Source organism: Pagrus major, chromosome 11, assembly GCF_040436345.1.
Source record: "Pagrus major chromosome 11, Pma_NU_1.0".
NCBI classification, from domain to species: Eukaryota; Metazoa; Chordata; class Actinopteri; order Spariformes; family Sparidae; genus Pagrus; species Pagrus major.
The window spans coordinates 17,169,007-17,192,216 of NC_133225.1; the positions used below are offsets into that span (position 1 = coordinate 17,169,007).

The 23,210-nt window shown below is 39.8% G+C and overlaps 2 protein-coding genes across 5 annotated transcripts; both read right to left on the reverse strand.

Moving 5' to 3' along the window:
• Positions 1–1,835: 1,835 nt before the first annotated feature.
• On the reverse strand, positions 1,836–10,905 carry mindy4 (MINDY lysine 48 deubiquitinase 4). 3 transcript variants are annotated; one of them, XM_073475848.1, is made up of 18 exons: positions 10,608–10,905; positions 10,182–10,301; positions 9,883–10,088; positions 9,515–9,788; positions 9,157–9,410; positions 8,972–9,027; positions 8,769–8,878; positions 8,545–8,661; positions 8,367–8,458; positions 8,058–8,159; positions 7,258–7,321; positions 4,883–4,948; positions 4,711–4,778; positions 4,537–4,600; positions 4,231–4,392; positions 3,109–3,289; positions 2,803–2,881; positions 1,836–2,624 (listed from the first exon to the last, which is right to left on the reverse strand). In XM_073475848.1, exons 1-18 carry the CDS (start codon positions 10,665–10,667, stop codon positions 2,576–2,578), a joined length of 2,124 nt encoding a protein of 707 aa, XP_073331949.1. In that variant the 5' UTR covers positions 10,668–10,905; the 3' UTR covers positions 1,836–2,575. The 3 variants fall into 3 exon arrangements, with proteins under 3 accessions (XP_073331949.1, XP_073331948.1, XP_073331951.1); XM_073475847.1 differs by having other exon boundaries at positions 9,883–10,091; XM_073475850.1 differs by lacking the exons at positions 1,836–2,624; positions 2,803–2,881 and having other exon boundaries at positions 3,193–3,285; positions 9,883–10,091.
• Positions 10,906–11,788: 883 nt separating this feature from the next.
• Positions 11,789–21,697, reverse strand: nexn (nexilin (F actin binding protein)). Of its 2 annotated transcripts, XM_073476976.1 has the most exons (13): positions 21,262–21,697; positions 20,954–21,151; positions 19,580–19,664; positions 19,321–19,469; positions 17,162–17,362; positions 16,873–17,046; positions 16,594–16,782; positions 15,431–15,622; positions 14,433–14,627; positions 14,015–14,236; positions 13,269–13,457; positions 12,773–13,136; positions 11,789–12,638 (listed from the first exon to the last, which is right to left on the reverse strand). In XM_073476976.1, exons 1-13 carry the CDS (start codon positions 21,652–21,654, stop codon positions 12,625–12,627), a joined length of 2,565 nt encoding a protein of 854 aa, XP_073333077.1. In that variant the 5' UTR covers positions 21,655–21,697; the 3' UTR covers positions 11,789–12,624. The 2 variants fall into 2 exon arrangements, with proteins under 2 accessions (XP_073333077.1, XP_073333076.1); XM_073476975.1 differs by lacking the exon at positions 11,789–12,638 and having other exon boundaries at positions 12,753–13,136; positions 21,262–21,654.
• Between the last annotated feature and the right edge of the window lie 1,513 nt (positions 21,698–23,210).

Below are 23,210 nucleotides of genomic sequence, written 5' to 3' on the forward strand. Positions count from 1 at the left end.
GACAGTTTTATAGGACAAAAAGCAGCTGTATGTGTGCGCCAGATGCAGTGTCTTTGATCCCATGTGCTGGAGGTGTTGGCACAGGTCTCTCCCTGCCGCCTACTCTGCATGCCCCACACTGTGCTCTGATGCCTGTCATGGCTAATACTAAACGCACGGATTAACTGCAAGGCATCTCTCAGCTGCATCTGCTGCTTCACCCTGACATGTGACATAGCTAAGTTAATTCTCAATTAGCTTCAAGGAGCTTCGTTTCCTTTATTTAGAGAAAAATGTGCAAAAAGAAATTACATAAATGTTAATTTGTCGAGTGAGATAAAAATAAATGCCTCAAATGCGCTAAGTGGAAAACACTGTAACATCGCAGTTGTGTTCATAGTAATTTATGTCGATATTTTGTACTCAAAAATTGAAATAAATGTCTGACCCTGTAGATAATCAGTTCCAGAATCTGGGTTTTAGCCGTGTGAGATGGTTGGTGCATCTTTTATGACTTGTTGAAATCACAGGACAGACTTTCTTTCTTTTCCTGCACAGTTAGTGAAATTGTAATATTGCTCTCATAGCTATTATAGAGGTCATCAGGTCCCAGTTCCTAAGCTGCAGATAACACTGCAAAAGGGGTGAACAAACAGAAGAGAAGCTACATAAATAAATCTGGAGAACTTCCAATTCAATTGAGCAGCATGTGGATTATCAGCTATGCGTGACTAAGATCTTCATAATCATGAGATATTACTAATGAAAACATTGCAGTCCAGCACAAATGAAAGGGTGCAGGGACAGCATGGGTGGAGTCAAGAGCAGTGGAGGAGGAGATGTGATGCTCTGGAGGAGGGCCTCACTCTCACACCAACCAGCTGCGGGTACGCTGCCTCAGATCTTTGCTTTACTTCACAATAATCACCTGTTGCATTTTAACAGCTTGTGTTGAGCTGCTTCAGAATCAGCTTTTTCAAGTAAAGTAAAAAAATTTTTTTTAAATATATATATATATATATATATATATATATATATATACTGTTCCCACTTTTTTTTTTCCAGGAGCCCACCTCCAAAATAAATAAAATGAAGTAGGGGGGGAAATGAAAGAGGAAGATGAGAATGAGAATGAGAAGAGGGAGGAAGAAAGAGAAAAGATGGACAATGAGGAGGGAGAGATTAAGGAGAGTAAAGCAAAGATGTATAGAGTACAAACCGAATGAGCAGGAGGAGGAGATGAAGATGAGTGGAGAGAGAAATTAAACATTAAAAGAAGAGAGAGAGGAAGGAAAAACAGGGGTGCATACTGAAATGACAATCATAGATTAGGCGTAGATTTGTGGTGGGATGAAGGGGACAAGTGTCCCTCAATATGCAGAGCACATACATTTGTTGACCCACATTAAAAACATGAGGGCAGCAGAGAACTTTTATTTTGACAAACCATTTGCCTGAGAACCTTACTTTATTATATTTTATCGTTATTATGCAGAAAATGCACAAATTGGTGCACAAAACACCTCCAGAATGCAGGAAATTGAAATCTTTGATTCTAAAAAATTCCCTTGGGGAGGACACCAGCTTAATGTGCCCCACAGTGTTAAAATGACACCTACGACTTTCAAACCAGTATACAGTAAAACTACATTTCAGCGATGTCACACTAGGTTTGTAGTTCTTTTTTCACTTTCATTTAAAAGCATCTTCATGAAAAAAGGACATAACCATCACAGTGTGTAGACAGTTGAGGTACTGTAATGATTTTATTTTCCGTCCCAGATTAGGTCTGCAAAAAAAGTGTAAATTCCTTGATGCAATTGAGTCTAATATTCACTCTCTTTGACACAAACACACACACGACAGACTGTATTTATTTAATCTGAAATCATTACAGTACATTATCTCAAACATATCTCATTTAAATTGTACAGATGTAAAAAAAAAAGGCAATATTATTTTTTGGCCATGTCAGAACCAATCTGTATTGCCAGATTTTATAAATCTATCATACAAAAGGCAGTTAAAATATGATGGGAAATTTTTTTTAATTTTCAACAGTTTTCTTGATTAAAATATCACATATTCATTTAATTTCTAATAAGCAGAAATACTATAAAATGTAAAATATGGACAACAATCTATTATACCTGTATGTTTAATGTACAGGAATAAAAGGCCACTGTGGTCAATAGTGTATCATGCAGCAATTTACATTTCAACAGCAACAAAAGAACAAATTTTCCTCCAAACTTGTGCATTTTAAGAAAACGTTTCTTCATGCTTATTGCTAAACCTTTAAACACACACACACACACACACACACACACACACACACACACACACACACACACACACACACACAGTAATTGCACTCTTCTCACTTCAAATATCGTTTTGTAGACAACCGTATTCATGGCTGATATAATAGGCCATGTTACATTGTGTGATATATAACATCAAGGCCATCATGTCACAAAAACAACAGTAATGCTAAAATCTATGGAGAAATATGAAGAAGACACAATAAAATATAGAGAAAAAGAAATATCTATATTGGTGATGCAAAATGTTTGTGAATGTACCATGTGATTGGTCAGAGAATAGGCTCTGTGTTGTTCCAATTAACAAACGCATCTTTCCACCTGAAAAGATAAAGAAATTTAACTATTTAAGGCATTCACAGCTGATCCGGGTACATTATACATGATCTTTCACAACAAAGACATTTGAACAACCCTTGATTAACAGCAATTAACGTCAACACACTGCAGACATTACTGTGCATGTGGGTCTGTGTGTTTAAAATAACAAAGTCCTTACCTTGTTCGGATGCAGTGCTCCAATGGAGGAATGAGATCAGTGTCATCATCTTGACAGCTCAGGGCCGATCTGCCAACAGCTAAAAGTAAAAAACGCTTTCAGTTCAGGCACACGTATAGTTAGTGCACTGCAAAATAACTAAACACTACTCAAGCATCAGCACGAGAAGGACCCAGGTAATTTAGAGCACATTATAATCAGAAATCATACCCTGATGTACATTATTCTTAGTGGTCATAACAAGTAGAATACTCATTAAAGAAAGGACACGTGCACTGAGAATGTGGAACAAGTGATGCTACATACAGACAGTGAGGCGGATCTCCTCCTCCTGATTGGCCAGGCCGTCATAGTAGTAGAGGTCAAACTCCAGACCTTTGTCCTGATCGGTCAACAGCTCCCTCTGCAGGGCAAACAGCACACTGAAGTGGCTTTCACTGCACACCACCCAGATGGGGTAACAGGGAGTCTTCAGGTAAGCTCCTACCTTAGATAGAGGAAATAGAACACAACAGAGTCAACACAACAAATACCAGAATCCTGAAACCAAAGCAGCTCAACAAATTCCATCAACAAATGTATAATTTTTAACATGTTAAAGGGTTGCACACAATCTTGAGCGGTCACTAACTAACTCATTGTTGGCTCCTGAATACTTAGAAGTAGTAGTAGTTTTCCGGGGTGTAAAAGTAACATGACATACATTTTTGCAAGGTATTTGCTGAAAAGAGTATTATGAAAATTGAAGAAAAACTTCAATATATATTCCTACACTCATCTCATCTTACTGTTCATATTGTAAATATTATGTACATACGATGTATATACGAGCCTATTTCTATTTCTTACCTTTTTATTATATTTACTATTATTATTGTTTATTGTAATATTACTGTCCTTTGGCTGCTGTGACACAGAAATTTCCCTGTTTGCGGGACAAATAAAAGGAATTCTGATTCTGATCACCCTGCTCATAGCTTTTCTTTCAATCAATTCTAATAAACCAAAAAATTGAAGACTTAAATAAAAATACAAAATCTGCTATTAATCATTGTTTCATGGAAATCTTACATCAGATTCACCATGCAATGTTCCTCCTGAAAACACATCCACATGTCCATGATGTAATTATTTACCAGCCTCTTACAATTTACTTCACAGTTTAACTTTAGTAACACTACTGCTCGAGATACCCTGAGAGCCCATTGTCTTCAGTTATCCTTCTCTCAAGTAAGTGAGATACTGAAAATAAACATTTTCAGGTTGCTATAGTATATGTAAGCTATCACGTAAATCCCATGAGTCTTAAGAGCATTCTTTATTGTTATTATGCCCCCAGCAGCACTTCTGAGCTCATAATTATTATAAAGAATGCCTCCTAAGGTCTTGTGTTTTCATCTGTGTAGCATCTGGTCTGTCAGCACTGACCTTACAGATGTTATAATGTTCAAATAAGGACAGAAGGCCAACGTCACAGTGGCCTTTGATTCCCTTGAGCAGAGTCATGTTGCCATTGCCTGAGTCCAACTCCATGTCGTTGTCAAAGACATTAGAAACTGCTCTTCCACAGAGCAACAGGTTGACCAGCTCCTGGTGGAAACAAATCAAAAAAGCAATCTTAGTAAGCAGAATGTATTTTATGTGAACAACAGTAACAGTAAGTTGTGTTGATTACATTTAAACACCCAAATCACAAACACAAAACCAAGTGCAATTTCTAGTTTTATGTGAAACCTGAGTGCAGTAGCCATGGGCTCCAATGAGCGTGGTACAGGGCACGTCCATATCCTCTCTGACTCTACAGAAAGAATAAAGAAAAAGCACAATAAGTGTGATGCTCAATCAGCTAATTGTGATTTTATACTGCACGTCTTGTTCAGTTATAGAGCTAATAAAGGCATAACATACTTTTCAAAGGATCGAGAGAGAACAGCAGATATGGTCAGCAGGATGCACCCTAACAGCCCAGTCTCAAACTGTGGATAAAGAGACAGATCAAAGTCAAAAGGGTGGAAATCATTTGTACATTTGACAGGCATAAATGAACTGAGGATAAATTATATGATGCCAAGTCTCTCACCTGCTCAATATGCTGCTCCAGAAGCAACTGCAGGTCCTTGATGTTATCCACAGTGAAACATGTTAGCTAAAATAAAAAAGGTAGTTAAAGTTCCACTGTAGTGCATATCATAACCATTTCATAAATAACAATACCATTTTCACTCCAAAGCTTCAGTGGCGATAACCCGTGAAATTTTGAAGTTTTGACATGGGAGGACACACAAGCTTTTAAAGCTTTTAAACTGTCCCCTCCAAAACTATTGGAACAGCAAGGCCAATTCCTTTATTTTTGCTGCACACTGAAAACATTTGGGTTTGACACCAAAAGATTGAATATGAGACAAGAGATCAGTATGTCAGCATCCATTTCCAAGTATTTACATCTAGATCTGTTAAAAAACTTAGAAGATAGCACCTTTTGTTTGAACCCACCCACTTTTCAAGTGAGCAAAATTATTGGAACATGTGACTGACAGGTGTTTTTTGCTGCCCAGGTGTGTCCTATTACATTGATTATTCAAACAATAAATAGTGCTGAATGTCTACTCTCAGCTTCAGCTTTGGGTTTTGCCTTTACAGACTGCATTTATAGTTAAAAAGGTGTAACCAACATGAAAACCAGAGAGCTATGGGAGAAAAGCAAGTAATTTTGAGGCTATGAGAAAATGGAAAATCAATCAGAGCTATTGCACAAACATTGGCCATAGCCAGTACAACCATTTGGATTGTCCTGAAGAAGAAAGAAACCACTGGGGTACTCAGCAACAGATGTCGAACTGGTAGACGAAGGAAAACATGAGCAGTTGATGACAAAACATTGTGAGAGCTATAAAGAAAAACCCTAAAACAATGATCAGTGACATCCCCAAAAAACCTCCAGAGGGCAGGAATGAAGGTATCACAATCCACCATTCGCAGAAGACTGCAGGAACAAAAGGACAGAGGCCACACCAGAAGATGCAAACCACTCATTGGCAATAAGAATAGGAAGGCCAGATTAGAATTTGCCAAAAAGTACAGAGACGAGGCTCATAAGTTCTGGGACAGCGTTTTATCGACTGATGAGACAAAGATTAACTTTTACCAAAGTGATGGAAAGGCTAATGTGTGGAGAAAGAAAGGATCTGCTCATGATCCCAAATACACAAGCTCATCTGTGAAACAAGGTGGAGGTAATATCATGGCTTGGGATTGCATGGCTACAGAAACATTTTGTCTGCCAATTTAAAGAGAGATGGAACCAAACTGATTGGGAGATCCTTCATCATGCAGCAAGACAACCAAGGAATTCATCAGGGGAAAGAAGTGGAAGGTTTTAGACTGGCCAAGTCAATCTCCAGACTTAAACCCTATTGAGCATGCATTTTACCTGCTAAAGAGGAGATTGAAGGGAGAAACCCCCCGAAACAAACAACAACTAAAAGAGGCTGCGGTGAAAGCCTGGAAAAGCATCACAAAAGAAGAATGCAAAGGATCTGCAACTAAATATTAAGTATTATTCATTTTAATCTATAAGTCTACCTGTTCCTATACTTTTGCTTACCTAAAAATTTGGTGATGGTGCTATCTTCTAAGTTTTGTAACAGATCTAGATGTAAATACCTGGAAATGAAAGCTAAAATGCTAATCTCTTGTCTCACATTCATCTTTTGATGTCAAACCCAAATGTTTTCAGTGTACAGCCAAAATAAAGGAATTGGCCTCGCTGTTCCAATAGTTTTGGAGGGGACTGTATACTTTGCTGTTATTCTAATTATCAGTCTGAAGAGTCCGAACAGGAGGAATGACTTTGGCCACTGTCCCCACCACCAAAGTTTCAAAATTCAACTTGATGAGCAAGCGATGAGCTGTTGCGTGCGTGGACGGTTAAGCTTGCACTCGCCACAGCTCCAGCACAGGTTTTGAGACAGCTTAAGCGCCATAGAAGAGCTCCATTTCTTGCTCTCTTCATCAGTCTTTGGCGTCTTTTTTGGTGCAGCCCACTCAACGTCTCCTTCCTTTGAATACTGATTTGGAGGTCGATTACCATGGCGACTGTAGAAAGCATTTGGGTCAGCCCTACACAGTTGCCAAGACTAATAAGATTTGTAAACCATTTACGATTTGAAGTAAAACCTTCCTTTTGGAAATTGATAGAATTAGCACAGCTATGATTTCTATTATCACACTACAATATTAAATTATTTCAATGAAAATGTGCAAACAAATCCAAATACTGCTACGAATCTCTCATAATAACATTTTAGACATAGTAGCCTAATATTTTACAAACTAAGCCCACTACCAATGGCCCATTAAATGTTGTTGAGCAATGTTTGAGGTAATAGTAGTTGATTTGAGTGTAACATTACTTCTCACATTCCAGCAGATGTTTATCGGTTGGCATTTCTGTACCTTTTCAAGCACTCCTTCAGATCTGAAGTGTCCAGTTGGGGTGAAATGATTTCTCCCTGAATTTCTGTTTTAAAAAATTGCAGTTAAAACAAGCACACAAACTGTTTAGACCAATGCTGAACCTGAAACAGCAGATTCATCAAGCATTTCTGAAATCAGTGGGTCTGAAGGGTGTCATGGTTCTGTGTCTGTTTGTTTCTGTTTCCTGTATTACTTTGAAGTTTTACCCTTGTGTTTCTCTTATTGCTTTTCAGTTCCTCCTGTGTTTTCCCTCCCAGTGCTTTTCCACTCGTTTCCTCACCTGTTCCTCTTCCCTCTTCACTCCACCTGTTCCTGATCCCCTCGTTAGTGTCTGTGTATATAGTCTTTGTTCTCCCTCATGTGTTTGTCGGTTTCTTCCGTTACTCTGTGTTGTGCCTCCTGTGTCTCCCATCTGGTATGTTTGGATTTTGGTTCCTTGTTTTTTCATTTGAGTTGTACTTTGCTTTTGGTTGAACTTTGTTTTAGCTTTGTTGCAACTTTGTTTTTGTCCTGCTGTCTCGTTTTGGGTTGGTGTTTATTTCTTGTGTTTCAATATTTCAGCTATGATAATTAAAGCTCACTTTTGTTTCCCCTTATCCTGCCTCCTGTGTGTGTGCCTGTGTGTCTGTGTTTGGGTCCTCCATTTTGTTTAACCTTAACCCCTTGACAACAGGTACTTCAAATGCATTCAACCTAGTTAAATACTGGTAATAACAAGGTTCTGTATACTGGTAATCATGTGGATGTGGAGGATTAAGTGAATAAAAGTATGATCTTACATGGTGATTGTGGCTTGCTTTTCCTCACCAGCCCTCCACAGGATTTCAGCTGCAGCTAAAACAAGACACTTTCTTCGGGTGGTGTTGGAAGGTCTTAACCCCCTGAGAACAAAGCAGCATTTGAGTGAAAAGCAGGTCGTGTGGGGTAATAATACAGTTAATACCACAATGCTCAGGTCAATACTTTACAGTCGCTACAAAGCATGCCTTGATGTGAATTGATGGCTGTAAAAAGCATCCAAGTGATTGCAATAGGGCCCACGGAGGGTCATTTTATGGGCCAAAGCTGTGAATGGAAGGATAACTTACTGAAGGCCTGTATCACTGCTTTTGATGTTTTCAAACAGCAGTTTCTTTAGAATAAAAGCTTGGATGGATGCCAGAACTCCACAAGGACCACCCTAGAAAATAAATACACGGATCAGGATACCATAAATTAATGAATCATAGGAATATCAGTTTTCTGAATTGGCACAGTGAAAAGAACCTTTTTCTGCACAATTCCATATCTCAGGTCATGGCTTTCTGAGAATGTGAAACCCTGATTCCTCCACTCAACACTGAAACAATTTAGGCCAGAACCAAGAAGAACTGCTTTCAATTCCTGCAGATAAACAAAAACAGAAAACAAGCAGGACAAAAAGAAAATCAAAGGTAACCACAAAAACTGCCCCTAGAATTTCTGAAGAAACGCTGGCATAAACAACCAACCATGGCCGTGTGTTGGTCCATTGGGTGGCCATTAAAACTGTGTTCTTTGATGCTTCGCTGAAAGGACACTTTGGAGAATTCTTGCAGATCGTCGTCGTCATCAATGTCATCTGGAAATTGATTGACACACTGTCAGCATTGACAGATTAAAAAAACAAAGTCAATGGATGCTACCTATTTTTTTCTAAATACATAGTACTTACCTAAAACCATCTCAGATACATCCAAATCCACATTTGGACTGGTCAAAGACTTTACTCTAAGGAATAAACACAATCTACATAAACTTTTAAATAAACCTCAGTATGAAAATAATTTCAAAAGTATTTAAATTTAAACTTTGAAGTTTCAACAGGCACACAACACTCAGCAGCTTAAAGTCATTTACTTTTGGGTCTTCAGTATGTCTTGTCGCACTTTTTCTAAGCTGTTTTCCCTCTGCATTCTCTCTGGAGCACTCCGCAACTCCCGTCTCCCTCCTATGCAGTCGGCTGAGCTGATTTCAGTTAGGCAGCGATCTAAGCTTTTTTGATGTAAGCCAGACACTAAAAGCCCATCTTTAGACTGTCTGTTTTCTTCTTCTTTTCTGAGCAGCGGCTGGGCCACCTCTATCCTTCGATTCTGTCTTTTTTTGTTTGACTCCTAAAAGGGAAAAACATCACGACAGAACAAAGTATGATGAATATAAGTCATATAAGGACTATGGGATCAATAGGTTTTTAAGAAATGCATCAGAAGTTCAGTACCTGAGGTGTGCTGGCAATTGGTCCAGCCATCATGCCACGTCTAATTCGATTAGTTCGGCCCTTTTGGGTGCTCTCAGTGATGGAAATCTTTTTTTCTGGTTCTTTCCTGATGAAGCTGTCATTGTTGTGGAGGGAAGCGTCCAGTGGCTGACCTTGTTGGTATTCTGAGTCATAAGCCCAGAAACCTGTTTGACTATGACTGGGCAGTCTGTCTGTTTCAGGCAATAATGATGTGTCTACAGGCTGAGAAAGGCAGATTTCTTCTATTTCAGACCTGCGACAGAGATCCCATATAGGTTAATAACAATTTTCAAAAAGTGAAATCAGCACAAAATAATGTATTTAAATTAACTGCATTAGTGAAATACCTTAATTTGATAGCTGGTGTGCTATCCTCTGTCTTTGTGTCATCCATCACTGTTGGTGTTACTGCAGGAGATTTAGCTATGGAGCTGACTGCTCCAGCAGACAGCAGGGGATCACTTTCACTACTGGTGATCTTGTCATTCTTAAGATCCTTGATGTGATGCTTCACAATAATCTCCAGTAATGTTTTCAGGGGGGAGTTCTGAACCTGCTATTGCAAAAAAAAAAGTCAGCTGCAGACTTTTTTTTCTTTCGTTATACACTTGCACAGCAGCAGCCGACCTCCAGCTACAAGACATACCTTATTCTTTCTATAGAGACCCTCCATGTTGAGTATCTGCCTCAGGTGTGATCTATTGTTAATACTGGCCTCTGTGCGTGGATGCTCCTCATCCATACAGGCAATCGTCCTCCTGAGTCCCTGCGGATTAGCAGTTTTACATTATGCGACCTATTAGGGTCTTTCACTAGGAACCATATTGACACTACGAAAGGTTTTTTATTACAATGTGACAATTACCCTGGCTGAATATTAACATTTCACGCATAATAACACGTTGTGTCAGTTGTGACAGTAGAAACTGGTTTCAGAATTGAACGTTAGCGGCACAAATCTGACTAATCACGGATGTTGTTGCAACACCTGGGTAAATTAGCTAAACTCTTTACCATCGTTGGAGCTGGGGCTAACGCTAGCTAGCAAGCCCTGTTAACATTTTGCACTTACCTTTCGACTCAAATATTCCCGCACAAGGGACGAAGAAACCTCCTCTACTGAAACGGCCATCGTGGTGGAAACGTCTCCCGGGTGCGAAGGTCTTCTTGTAGCATAGATAATCAACACGAAGCTGCTCTGTCGGTAGCCTTTAGCTAACCGACTAGCGAACCATAGCAGGGCTGTGAGATGTGCTGTGCTGCGCCACACAATTCACTAATGTACACCACCGTGCCGTACCGCTGACTGGTCCCTCAAGACATCCACATATGCTACAGATCAGTGAAACGGCGCCATTTTCGGGTTTGATGTTCGCCAGTGTTCGTTTCCATGGAGACGCTTGTTTCTCCGCTCCTCGCACAGGACAGAGCCGAGGTCACGCCCCCTTCCGGTTTGCCCCACGGAACGTTTATGTCCTAAAAACTTTGCAGGATTGTGCCATGAACTACACATATGTTTTTCAGTTTAAAGATACGTTTTCAAGTCAATGAAGTCTCAGTTTAAACAGCATCTAACTACCCTTTCACATAACTGCAGTTGTCAATATGACCAGATTTATTGTGCTTTTCATCTTTTTTAGTACCTTTTCTGTGTTGAGCTGGCGGCCATGTTGGTGTTTGTGACTTATGTTGAGTGAGAAGATGTAGTTCACTGAGCACTGTTAGTGTGGACGATTCTAGACCCTAATAACTCATTTTTGACATATGGTCCATCGACTGGACATGACCAAAAATCTACCTAATGATGCAGGAACCGCCATTGTTTTATCTCAATTTTTTTTAAATTAATCAAATTGCCAAAAAACAATTGACATGCACTGAACATGGGGCTGTGGGGCCCCTCTGGGTCTGGAGCCTTGAGGCAAATGCCCGCCAGGTCCAGTTGGTAATCCGGTCTAAATGAGCAGGGGTCACAACTAAATATCGCTTTGCTTAAAGGCAGCAGGGGTGAAAAAGGAGTGAAACAAAATATTGCAATGATGGGCCATCAAATTTGAAAGATTTTCCTGTTCCCAGTGCAACATGTGACATGCAGTTCCAAGGGTGGCCACTATGATCAAATTAATCTCCCCTTACCTGCTGTCCCTGGGACATGTCTCCCATGGCCGGTAACATTCAGGTTTGTAAAGAATACAATGATGATGGACATCAGGTCTTCCTCATGCAACCATTAAAGACACCGCAAAAAATGTGTTATTGTCGTTCATTTTATTAAAACATTTCCATTTATAATATATGACAAATATTCAGGCTAGCCTATCTTTCTTTCCATTATCAAACCATAAAAAGGTTACCTACTGTCCAGCACAACTGAATTATGACAACTGTATCAAGAGTATTTCATTCAACTCAAAAAGAAAAAGGGGGTTTGGTACATGAAAAATCAACATATCAAACTTTTTTAGATGCTGCACTTTAAAAACACCTAATCGGAACCTAAAGAGTTTCATTGAAAATCAGGACGTACACTTGATTTCAAATTGTTTTGTTCCTGCAGTACTTCATATCATTGCCAATGGACCTTTCACTGTAGGATGACGAACATGTTACCAGCCAAGTATCACAATACCATTTACCAACTGCATGTTGATTAATACTGATTGAGTTGTTGTAGCAGTAGTAGAAGGACATCTAATTTTTTTTACATCAATGCCTCAAGTATAATGTTTGCAATGTATGGACCAGAAAGTGTGATATGTACAACACAGTACTATGATACAAACAATTAGCTGGTGTCACAAATATCATAAGGGCCTCACAGCGAAGATTTTGAACAAGAACAAACAAGGGTCACGTCTATTTTTGGCACAGGTAAATGATACTCTAACAGGGAGTGCAGCTTTACATTTGAGCAATACGTAAACAACATCTTGCGTATTTTTTGTGTTGTGTATCCCTCCCTTAGGAATGCCAAGCATACTGCTATTTTCTTCCCTCTGCTGTTTGACCATACCATGAGGGACGAAGTTTTACAAAAGGAGTGAGAGACAACAGGAAAAGTTTCCAGAACTTGGAAACATGGAAGGGCATCAGTAGTCATATGCTGCAAGAGAGAAACAGAAGACCAGTTATCCACATCTGCCTCTCGGCTTGAATTCAAGAGGAAGAGGAGCATGCGATCCACTTCAAAGAGAGGAGGTATCGTGCAGGCATGCAGTCACACCAAGGTGGTCTTACTTTCTATTGTGAGGATGCAGGTACTCGCCGCTGTGCCTCTGCTGTTCACAGCCTTGCACATGTACTCTCCCTCGTCCTCTGGGAAGGTCTCTGGCAGGTAGAGGCAGTACGTCTCTCCTCTGTCTATATACTGATAGTCCTCACAGTCCTGGAGCATCTCTCCCTCAAACCACCAGGTCACCTCTGGCTTGGGCTCCCCGGTGATCTTAACGGTGAACCGCACAGGCTCCGAGTCCACCACCGATTGATTTTTAAGGGGCTTCTTAAACCATGGAGCCCCCGACCTGGCATGATCTTCCTCATCTTCGTAGGCTGCAGAGCCATTGATGATGCTACCCTCGTCCTCCACATCATCCTCCTTCTTCTGCAAACAGATGACAGAAAATTCACAACTGTTGCCAGGGTCAAATCAACCTTGAACCAGACTTGTGCGGTGCTCTCATGCATTAGGAATCATGTTGCATATGCTGTATAGTCATGAACACAGGAGATTTACCTTCTGGAGGGCGGCATCAATCTCTTGCTGCTCGAACTGCATCCTCTGCAGCTTCTGCTCCTCTATCCTCCTCCTCTCCTCATCTTCTCTGGCTTTGGCCATTTGTTCAAATCGGGCTTTCATATCCACCTTCTGTTTGAATGGTGACTCCTCGGGCCTCACTGGAGTTGATTCTCCTTCCTCATCCTCCTGGGGGATAAAAAATTATTAAATGTGACACTAAAGCCATGTTTCCACCACAGGGACAAGGAACCTTTGGAGGAACTCAGTGTGTTTCCACTGCAGGGACCAGGGTCTAAATTAGGTTCTGGGACATTATTTTATCCCCAAAAAAGTCCCTGCCCACGGGGTAGTACCTTCCAAAAAGTTGGGGGTGGGGCTTTCAGGGCTGAATATTTCTGATTGGTCAATAATTGCAGCATTTTATATCAGCCACCATTTTTAAAAATGTGTGGCAGCAAAATGGAGTTACTGAGAAAAGCATACGGCAGATGGACCAATGATGACTGTTGTTGTAGTCCCATGCAAAAATGACTTTTCATATGTTAGCAGACTAATTTGCCTAATGTTTGACAGTGTTTTGACAGTGGTAGAAATGCAGACAACGTTGAAAAGTAGCACTTGCACTTCCTCCATGGATATCAAAAAATGAAGGATGGGCAACATTTTAACTAATCAAACTTACACATTTTGTTTGTGGACATCTTTATTTTTCAGGTCCCTGTATAATGTATGTATAAGCTTACCTCCTGGAACCGCTCAGCTTCTCTCTCTTTAATTTCATCATCAATGGCCTTCCTCCGTGCTCTCTCCATCTCAATCTTTTTCTGAATTTCCTCTTCAGTCAGCTGCTTGATCTTCTCAAATTTGGACCTGAGGTCCTTGGCCTGGATGGAGCCAGTCCTCTTGAGCTTGGTCAGTTCTTCATACTCCTTGCTGACAACATCTGAGCTTTCATTCACTTCGTCCTGTGAGACAGAAGCCCATTTATTTATTATTTATATATTCATTGCAACAAGATATGCCATGCTATGCATGAACCTTTTGGAATTCAACAGATGTGTTTGGAAACAAGTGCTGTGCTCTCAGGCATTGTTGGCTGAGATTGTTACACAGTATGTGATGGACATGGTCGACATAAATGTTCAACTGTTCCAGACTGACCTCGCCCATCTCTTGTCTGAGTTGTTCAAATTCCTGCTTCTCCTGCTCCATTTTCTTCTTGCGCTCCTCTGCCTTGAGTCTCCTCTCAGCCTCCTCCTTCTCTTTCAGAAGCTCTTCAAAGTTGATCTCCAGTTTTCTTGGGTGCAGTGCGTCCTGAGATTCACTCTTCACCATTCCTCCTTCTTCATCTAGTGCCTGTACACATCAAGTACACACAACGGCATTTCTGTTGAGGGGTGAACAAAGTGACTGCATCACGTGTGATGTCCATGTTGTTTTACAGTCGGTAGTGGCTTCAGTTTATAATAGACGAGACAGTCCAAAAGTGCAACTACTTACCCAAAATTAACAAATGTCATAAAATCAGCAAAAAACTAAGCAGGAGCCATTCTCATTGTTGCACATTTAAAAACAGCATGCATCCCCCAAAGAGGCATATCATCTGTAGACCTTGATGCGCTTGCACTTGCATGGAATAAATTAATAAAATACAGTATTATATATCTACAGCAGACTTTGTCCCTCTGATTTCTGTGTGAAAAATATACATTTGAAATCGAAAGTATCTTACTGTTTCATCTCCATATGCAGACCTTTCCTGGTCCTGTCCAGGGCTCTTAAAGAAATAATTTGGACAATTTGAGCCCATCAGTGATATACACCAATATAAAATATTAATGTTCATCCAATTAGAATCAATTATATATAGTATTAAGAGTGAAAAGCTAAAGTAGGTGTTAGTTGGATGCAGACCAATATTCCTTTGGTCATAACTGATATTTATTCACAATTGTTTTACTAATGCTTTCATAAACTCTTAATGACAAACTTAATGATAGTATGTATGTACATGCTGTTAATATGTGTTTTTGGTCAATTTATCATTTTATTATAGGGCAGTTTTTCATGTTCTTTTAAAAGGGGATGCTGAGCAGCTACCTTTTCTGATATGCTAATGATCAGCAAGATACATGCATGGAGACTACATGTAGACTTACCATGTTCTTGCGGGCCTCGGCAAACAGCCTCTTCTCCTCCTCCAGTCTCCTCCTGGCCTCCTCCTCTGCCTTCTTCTGCTCCTCCTCTCTTCTCTGGCGTTCCAGATCCTCAAAACTGGCACATATCTTCCCGGGCTTACTGCCCTCCAGGTTGAGTAAGGCCATCAGCACCTCATCATCCTCATCTACAAGCTGAGCAAAAACACAGGGCGCTTAGCTTTGATAGCTGTGGATGATGGTGCGGTCATCGTTTGACAGTTTCATGTAGCCTTTAAAATTCAGGCTGTTTATCGGGCAACGTTTTTCTTTAAAGGAATAGTTTGACCTTTTTGTTCGATATGCTTATTCACTTTTTGGCAGAGAGCTGAATGAGAAGATTGGTTCAACTATTAAATATAAAAGCTACAACCGGTTAGCTTAGCTTAGCACAAAGACAGCAAATAACTATCTTAGCTCACAAACTACACCTACGGGCCCCTGTAAATCTTACTATTTAACACAATATATTTGGTTTGTTTAATCTGTAGAAAACCTATATGTAATAACAATAATTTGCTGTTTTACGAGGAGTTATGAGCCAGACTACCACTGCCCCCTGCCACGACAAAGTCCGGTAGGCTACTCACTATAAAATGGCCTTATACTTAGCCGAAAGACATATCTGTAGCTGTCCATTCAATTAATGTTGCAACCAACAACTGCCTTAGCATTAACACTGAAAAAGTGGCAAACAGCTAACCTACCAGCACCTGTAAAGCTCACAAACTGACTCAAAGTCACTGGCATCTGTCATTGTATAATTCAGTATGGTACATATTAAATAAAGAAGACAAAGCATGTTAAACATTACACTTTAGAGGTGCCGCTAGGCAGTTTTGTGTCTTTTTGACAGTCTTTATGCTAAGCTAAGCTAACTGTCTCCTGAATGTAGCTTCATATTTACTGTAACTGTAACTGCAACCATCTTCTCACCTAAGGCTCTACTAGAAAGTATATTTCCCTAAATGTCTAACTGTTCCTTCAAGGACCTATCAGAGCTAAGACACATCAATTATGATGATATTACCACTCGAGATGTTTACATTGAGAATTTTCATGATCTAAGAAATCTTGCTGACTTGTTCATACCGTATTTTGTATTTATTTATGGGAAGCATACTGACCATGCTCTTCCTGGCTTCAGCAAACGCTCTTCTCTCCTCCTCCATTCGTCTCTTGGCCTCGTCCTCGGCTTTCTTTCGCACTTCTTCTACCCTTTGCCTCTCCAGCTCTTCAAAGCTCAACCTCAGTTTTCCAGGTCTGAGTTCCTCCTTGTCTTCCTGAGCAGGCTGAGCATCCTCCTCATCTTCTCCCTAATAACACGCAAAAGCATCATTAGCACAAAGGAAATAAAGGGATAGTAAAATAGCGTACCTGTATTAAGTTCTGACAACAATCTTTACCATTCCCAGCCTGGCCTCTTCAAAAGCTTTCTTCTCCTCTACCAGGCGGCGTTTGGCTTCCTCCTCAGCCTGCTTCTTTCTCTGCTCCTGCCTTTCCTTCTCCAACTCCTCAAATGTCAGCTTCAGCTTTCCAGGGGTCATCTGCATCTTATCTGAAGGCTTCTCGTCTTCATCCTAAATCCAAATGAGCGTGAGAATATAGTAGACTTTATCTGCAATGCACAATCATTAAGGTAGCACAAGAGGTTAGGGAGTGTTAACAAAAACATTTATTTCTTCATATTCCTACCAGCTGAACAACCGAGCGTCGCTTGGCATCCCTGAAGGAGCGCTTGTTTTCATCGTATCGTCTCTTTTTCTCTTCCTCTGCTCTCTTCAGCAGCTCCTCCTCCCGATTCTTCTCCATGTCTTCAAAGTTCATCTTGATTCTGCCCGGATGTCGTGATGACTTGGCTGGAACCACCCGCACCAGGATTGTGTCATCTCCTTCCTACAAGGTGTTTGATATTAAGATTATCCAAGGTATTTCAACTATTGCCACAGAATAAAGATGAATTCATTTACATGTATTACAAAAAATAGATTTACAAGATGTTGACAGCATATCGAAATATCACAAAAAGACAAGTCTAAGAAAATGAATCACTACAATGAGTACTTTTACTTTGTAATATATTTTGCAGTTGAGTTTTTTTTTACATTGCCATACTTTTACTTACACTAAGTAATGGGTCTGAATACTTTTTCAGCCACTCTGAAACTCTGAGCTCTCGTAGCTGACATGACCTACTAACCGTCCAGTGGTATTGTAGAGGTAAAAACAAATTCAGGTCAATCTCTTTGCATGACCACATGCACAGACTGGGAATAAGAGCATGTGGGTGGGTAGGGGGCAACGCTATTAGCCTAATGTCACCATTTGCAGTAGGTCAGAGTATGGGTGTCAGTCTAAGATAGCAGAGTCTAATTCAGTCACAGTAAGGAGGTCTGGAGCTAATTTAGCTGCTGGAAGGTGCGGGAAACAGTTGCCAGTCATATGCTGTCTACACCTGGCAGCACTGAGAATGTAGAGTCCAGCTGTTTCTAGGTCGTTAAGTCAGTGCTTCCTTACATCTGAACAGGAACATTCAAAGTTTGAGATATTTCTTAATTTCTGGTAAAAGATCATAATTCTGTTCTTTTTTATGTGGGGCAACAAAGGAAATAAGTGATAGGGAAAGCTAAAAAATGGGTTGTGACCCGCTGTACATAACTAGTACAGAGTAAGTACAGAGAAAAGCACTCCAGTTAATGTATTTGTAGATATTTTTTTTGCCATTAATGAGTCACCATTCAGAAGAGAGTTTGCAGGCAATGATGTTGCTGACAGTGTTCAGATTCTTGATTTTCTGTGCTTCATTGCCAGGACCATGAGAGAAGAAGGTCTCGATTGTTCTTTAATTTGTATTGTTCCCAGTTTCCATTGTGTATAATTTCACAAGAGCCAACTAAATGAAAAAACTGTCTAACAACTTTAACTCCATTTTAATCAGGACTGTCATCAAGTTTTTTTTTAAAGGAAATATCAAAGGAAAATACTCGAGAATTACAGATCTGTGATGCTGTTTCAAAGCCCTCCCTATAAGGAATACAGTTCTGGTGGAGAAATACTCCTTATTAAAAACAGTCAAGCCAGCCTGAATAATGTCTAAGTTTTAATTACAGATTTTTTTGTAGAAATAATACCTAAGTTGCTAAAAAAAAAACAGTAATTCCCCCTAAAAATGACCTTAATCGTGGTTTAATTGTCTCAGTGTTGGCTACTACCCTGATCATTACTGACGAGGAAAAAGGCAGAGTTGTAAAGACATATTCACAATAATAAAAAATAAAAATATATCAAATAAATAAATAAATAACATCATTACTATTACAATCGTGCCCTGTTAAAGTTTTTTGTACAGCTGTTGAATATATACAGCATTGTTAGCACCATTATACATTTGACTCTTCTCATTGTACTCATTGAGCAGAATTAGGGCAAAGAGGTAGCAGGTAATTGCCTGTAATCTGGCACAAGAATACTTACGTCACCATTACCAAGAACTACACTGTCTGAAGGTATAATAATAGGCTCCATTTAAGTCCTTCTATCTGTACTATACTGATCGGAAATATTCAATTGATTTACATTACATTACATTAAGTCTTGCTCTGTAGGATGAAATGAAGGCGACCCTTTTACCATGAGTTCACCATGAGTACAATGCTACTGTTGATTTCAGACCTATATCCAGCGTCTGCCAACTATTTGGATCTCAAATGCCACTTAAAATAACTCATCCGAGTGGCAGCTGAGGATTACCTGAATCATTACAGATACAAGTCCGTTATCATCAAGAGGCAGTGCTGAACCAGACATGCTGTCCCACTTCCCAGTGAGACGTTGTGCAAGTATTGTTTACTTACCTCGGCTGCTTTCTTAGCCAATTCCTTCTTTATTTTGGCCTTTTCCATGTTGTCCTGGGCTTCCCTATTTTTCCTCTCTCTTTCCATCCTCTTCCTTTCTTCCTCTTGTCTTTGTTTTTCCATTTCAGCAAACTTCCCCTTCACACTACCTGAGGATTTCACAGACAACAACAAAAGCCTTCAGCCTCCTCCTCCTCTTAACAGATCCCTCATTGAATACTCATCTTTCTCACCCTTTACATCCCTTTCTGTGTCTTACCTGTGATTTTGGGGACGTAGGATTTTTCTACCTTTGATGGCTTCACCTCTTCTTCCTCATCACTGGAAGCGAGGAGTTCTTTTATCTGTGGCGGATCAGATGGAGAGTGGTTACGGTTTAGCTGGGATCATCTCCTTTGCCACTCAGGAGCCATGCTGGTCCCAGCAAGAACAAGGGTCTAATCCCTGCTAATAGCTGGGTCATGTGACCTGCAGGTGGACCTCTGATTGGGCCGTGGTGTTCTGGCACAGAGAGGAGATGAGCGTAGGTGTCCAAGCCTGGCCAGCTATGGCATTTCTGTACACGGGGATGTTGTTCTGTCTCACTGTGTATCACTGATAATCCACTCACCTAACACCATATCACTGCATTTATTTCACCACAGTCGATCTCAGAGAAAAGCTGTCTTGACCTCTCAGTTACTATTTCCACCACACTGTATGTCAACATCATGCACATGAAGTATGACATACAAAAATGATTTTTTTTTCTTCATTATTTATTTATCTGTCTATTGTTTTACAATTATTTAAGTGATGCCTTCATGTCCTGTTTTGTCTGACCTAGTTTAAAACCCAAAGATATAAAAGAGCACTCCACTGATTTGGCATTACACTCCTACAGCTGGACTGTTTTAAAAAAAGAAACAGGATCAAAATTGATGCATCAGGAAAAAAAAGAGAAAAGAAAATATTTTATGTTTCAGGTGATTATGCACTAATTCAGACAATTGTTTAAATTGTCTTTTTTTAATTGTATAAAATAGATTATACATCTGCCAACAGATCCCAGTAACTCCTAAACACTGGACCTTTAATCCAACTTCTTCCACACATGTCATAGTATCCCCAAGACCTGTAAACAAAATGTAAAATCGGTGGCATTCACCTTTAATTTTCTATCAGTATTTGATTAATCAACTTGTTGTAGCTGTAATTGTTCCAGCACTAATTAAAAAAACTTTGTGTCATTTTGCCTAGTTTTTTGGTATGTGTTAAATTTGGGATCTGGTTTACAATATAAAATTGAAAATAAATAAATTGAACAATGCTTGGCTGCACAACATGCATTTAGGATTGTGCCAGATCCATCAGAGGACTGTGTGTTTCAGTCCTGTAGTGTTCCTTTTGCACATTAATAGAGTTAAATTAGCAATCTTTTTAAAAAAAAAAAAAATAACCACCTCGTGAAGTCAAGCACAAACCAAAGCTAAACTTTGCATGAAATGATTATTAATTGGTTAATTTTATAAAACGCTGTGTTGTGTATAGAAGACAGTGAATTCTCACTCAAACTGCAGCCTCGTCACCCCGTCATGCCTCATCATGCCATGCAGGTCACGGTCGGAGGTTAGTGGGGTTATCTGTCTTTGACCTGCTGCTTCCTGCGGTTCCACTCTCTCTCCTTGACATATTGATCCTTCCTCTTCTGCTGCTCATCGTGGTTCCTCTGCCTGCTGCGCTCCTCCCTGGCCTTCTGCATCGCCTCAAACTTGTTCGTCACATCCCCCTTGTCTTTGTTCAGCTTTGGCACGTAGCTTCTGGCCACCGTCTTTCTGGATCGGAGGAGTTTCTGTGGTTTAACAGTGAGAGGGAAGATAAGATTAAATTGTTTTCTGCAGCATGTTTTCTCTGAAGGGCAACATCTAACTTATCTCATCACTTATTATCTTCCACGCTCACCTTTTTCTTAAGTGCCAAATCAGAAATATCCTGGTCTTCATTTGAATCAGGCTGTTCATCCTCCATTGTCTTTCCGTCCTGTGCTACACCATTGACAGTTTCTGACCTCTCTTTTTTCTCATTGGCTGTGTCATCTTTGTGCTCCACACCGTTCACGTGTGTCTTGTCAGTCTCATTACTTCCGTCATCGTTCACATGGCGAGGCTTTTCATCCTCCACGTGTGACGTCTTCTCACTTTTCTCCTCGACCTCTTTGTCTTCGTTAACATCTTCCTCCTCATGTGTCATATCATCTTCCTTATTTTCTGCATCGCTTATGTTGTGCTCATCTTCATTTGCGAAATCATCGATCTCTTGGGCGACTACAGCCGCAACCTGCGCCACCTCAGTCATGTTTTTACCACAATGACAAGTTGACAAACAGGCTCTGTTGAAATGTAACCTGCAAAATAAAGGAAGAGCGGTCCAAATGTTAACTGTGTTGTTGGCATTGTGCAACAGAGATGTGACCATATAACAAACGTTTATTGAATAATCAAATGTTTGTGTTGTGAAAAATATCAAAATATCGATGCATATCATTTCTGACAGTTTCAATATGGATTTTTTCACGCAGAATTGATACATCAGTACCAGCTGTGTTTTATTCTCTCTCTTCTCCAACAGCAAGTTGACACATGCGCCACTAGTACCCACGTAGCAACTGCCTCTGACAGACGTATGTTAGCTTAGATGCTGTCGTTCATAACACACAGAACACAAGCCTTGTTTATCTTTTAATAAAAATCTAAAATTAATAAATTTTCAGTTTCAAAGTTAGAAATTCCAGTATCATTATGAAGCTTTTTTTTTTATTAATTGGCACTTCACTGATAAATGCATTTGTGAAATACATCAGCTAGTGTGTTTATCATTTCACTGTGGGATGTAACAGTATTGAAGGATTGTATTGGCTGAATTTGTTGGTGGTCAGTGCCTGCATCAGTGCACCCTTTAAACCATCAAATGGCTGATGAGATTCACTGTGGAAACTATGATTGACATTTCTGACCATTTCATTTTATACACCAAGGCAAAAACTGAAGTGTCTCTTTTGTCCCGACCAACAGTCCACACCCTAAAGATATTCTGTTTACTATCAAATGGGCTATAGAATGAGGAAATACTTGCATTTACACAAGAAACTGTAACCAAAGAAGTAAAAACAAATGAGTCATGAAATTAGTTGTTTTTTCTGACCAAGTGCACCAAATTGCTTATTGCTGTGTTGATAAATACAGGAGATGACAAACTTATGTTGGGTACACCAAATTCATTTGTGTGGAACCTGTTGACAAACTCTAATTATGTGAAACCAATTACAAACACATGAATAAGATGAAAACCTAATGTTTAAATTAACTGAACTTGTTTATTTTTATTTTACTGCTACAAATAAGATGTATGCTGGCTAAGCTTAAATATATCTTCTTGATCACATAAGTAATTTTTTAGTTGGCTCAATTCAAAGTCATTGTGTTACTGTAATACAAGTTATTTACGTTAGATGGCTTTTTTAAACATTTTTACTTTTAACTAACCTGTTATAAGTTCATGGAACCTGTTGACTAAATAAATGCAATTAAAGTCAACATTTAAATTTTTGAGTGTGCTAGTGGTGTAAAGACAAACACTCCCCAGACTTTCCGAAGTCCCAGTTTGGATTGCTAACTGAGCTAACTAGCTTACAGCAGCTACAGTTAGCAGTAGTTAGCGGTTACTCCAGCAGTATGCTGCCCCCTATTTGTTTTGAGCACGAATTCGATAGGTGGTCAATTCTTACATATTGCACCTTTAATTGTTGAGTATCGAGCCACAAGTTCTCAGCCATGTGAAAGGCTTCTGGTCTTCTATCTTTCCTGATGACTTTTTTGCTCGTCTGGTGTTGGGATTTCTATGTGTGACAGGCA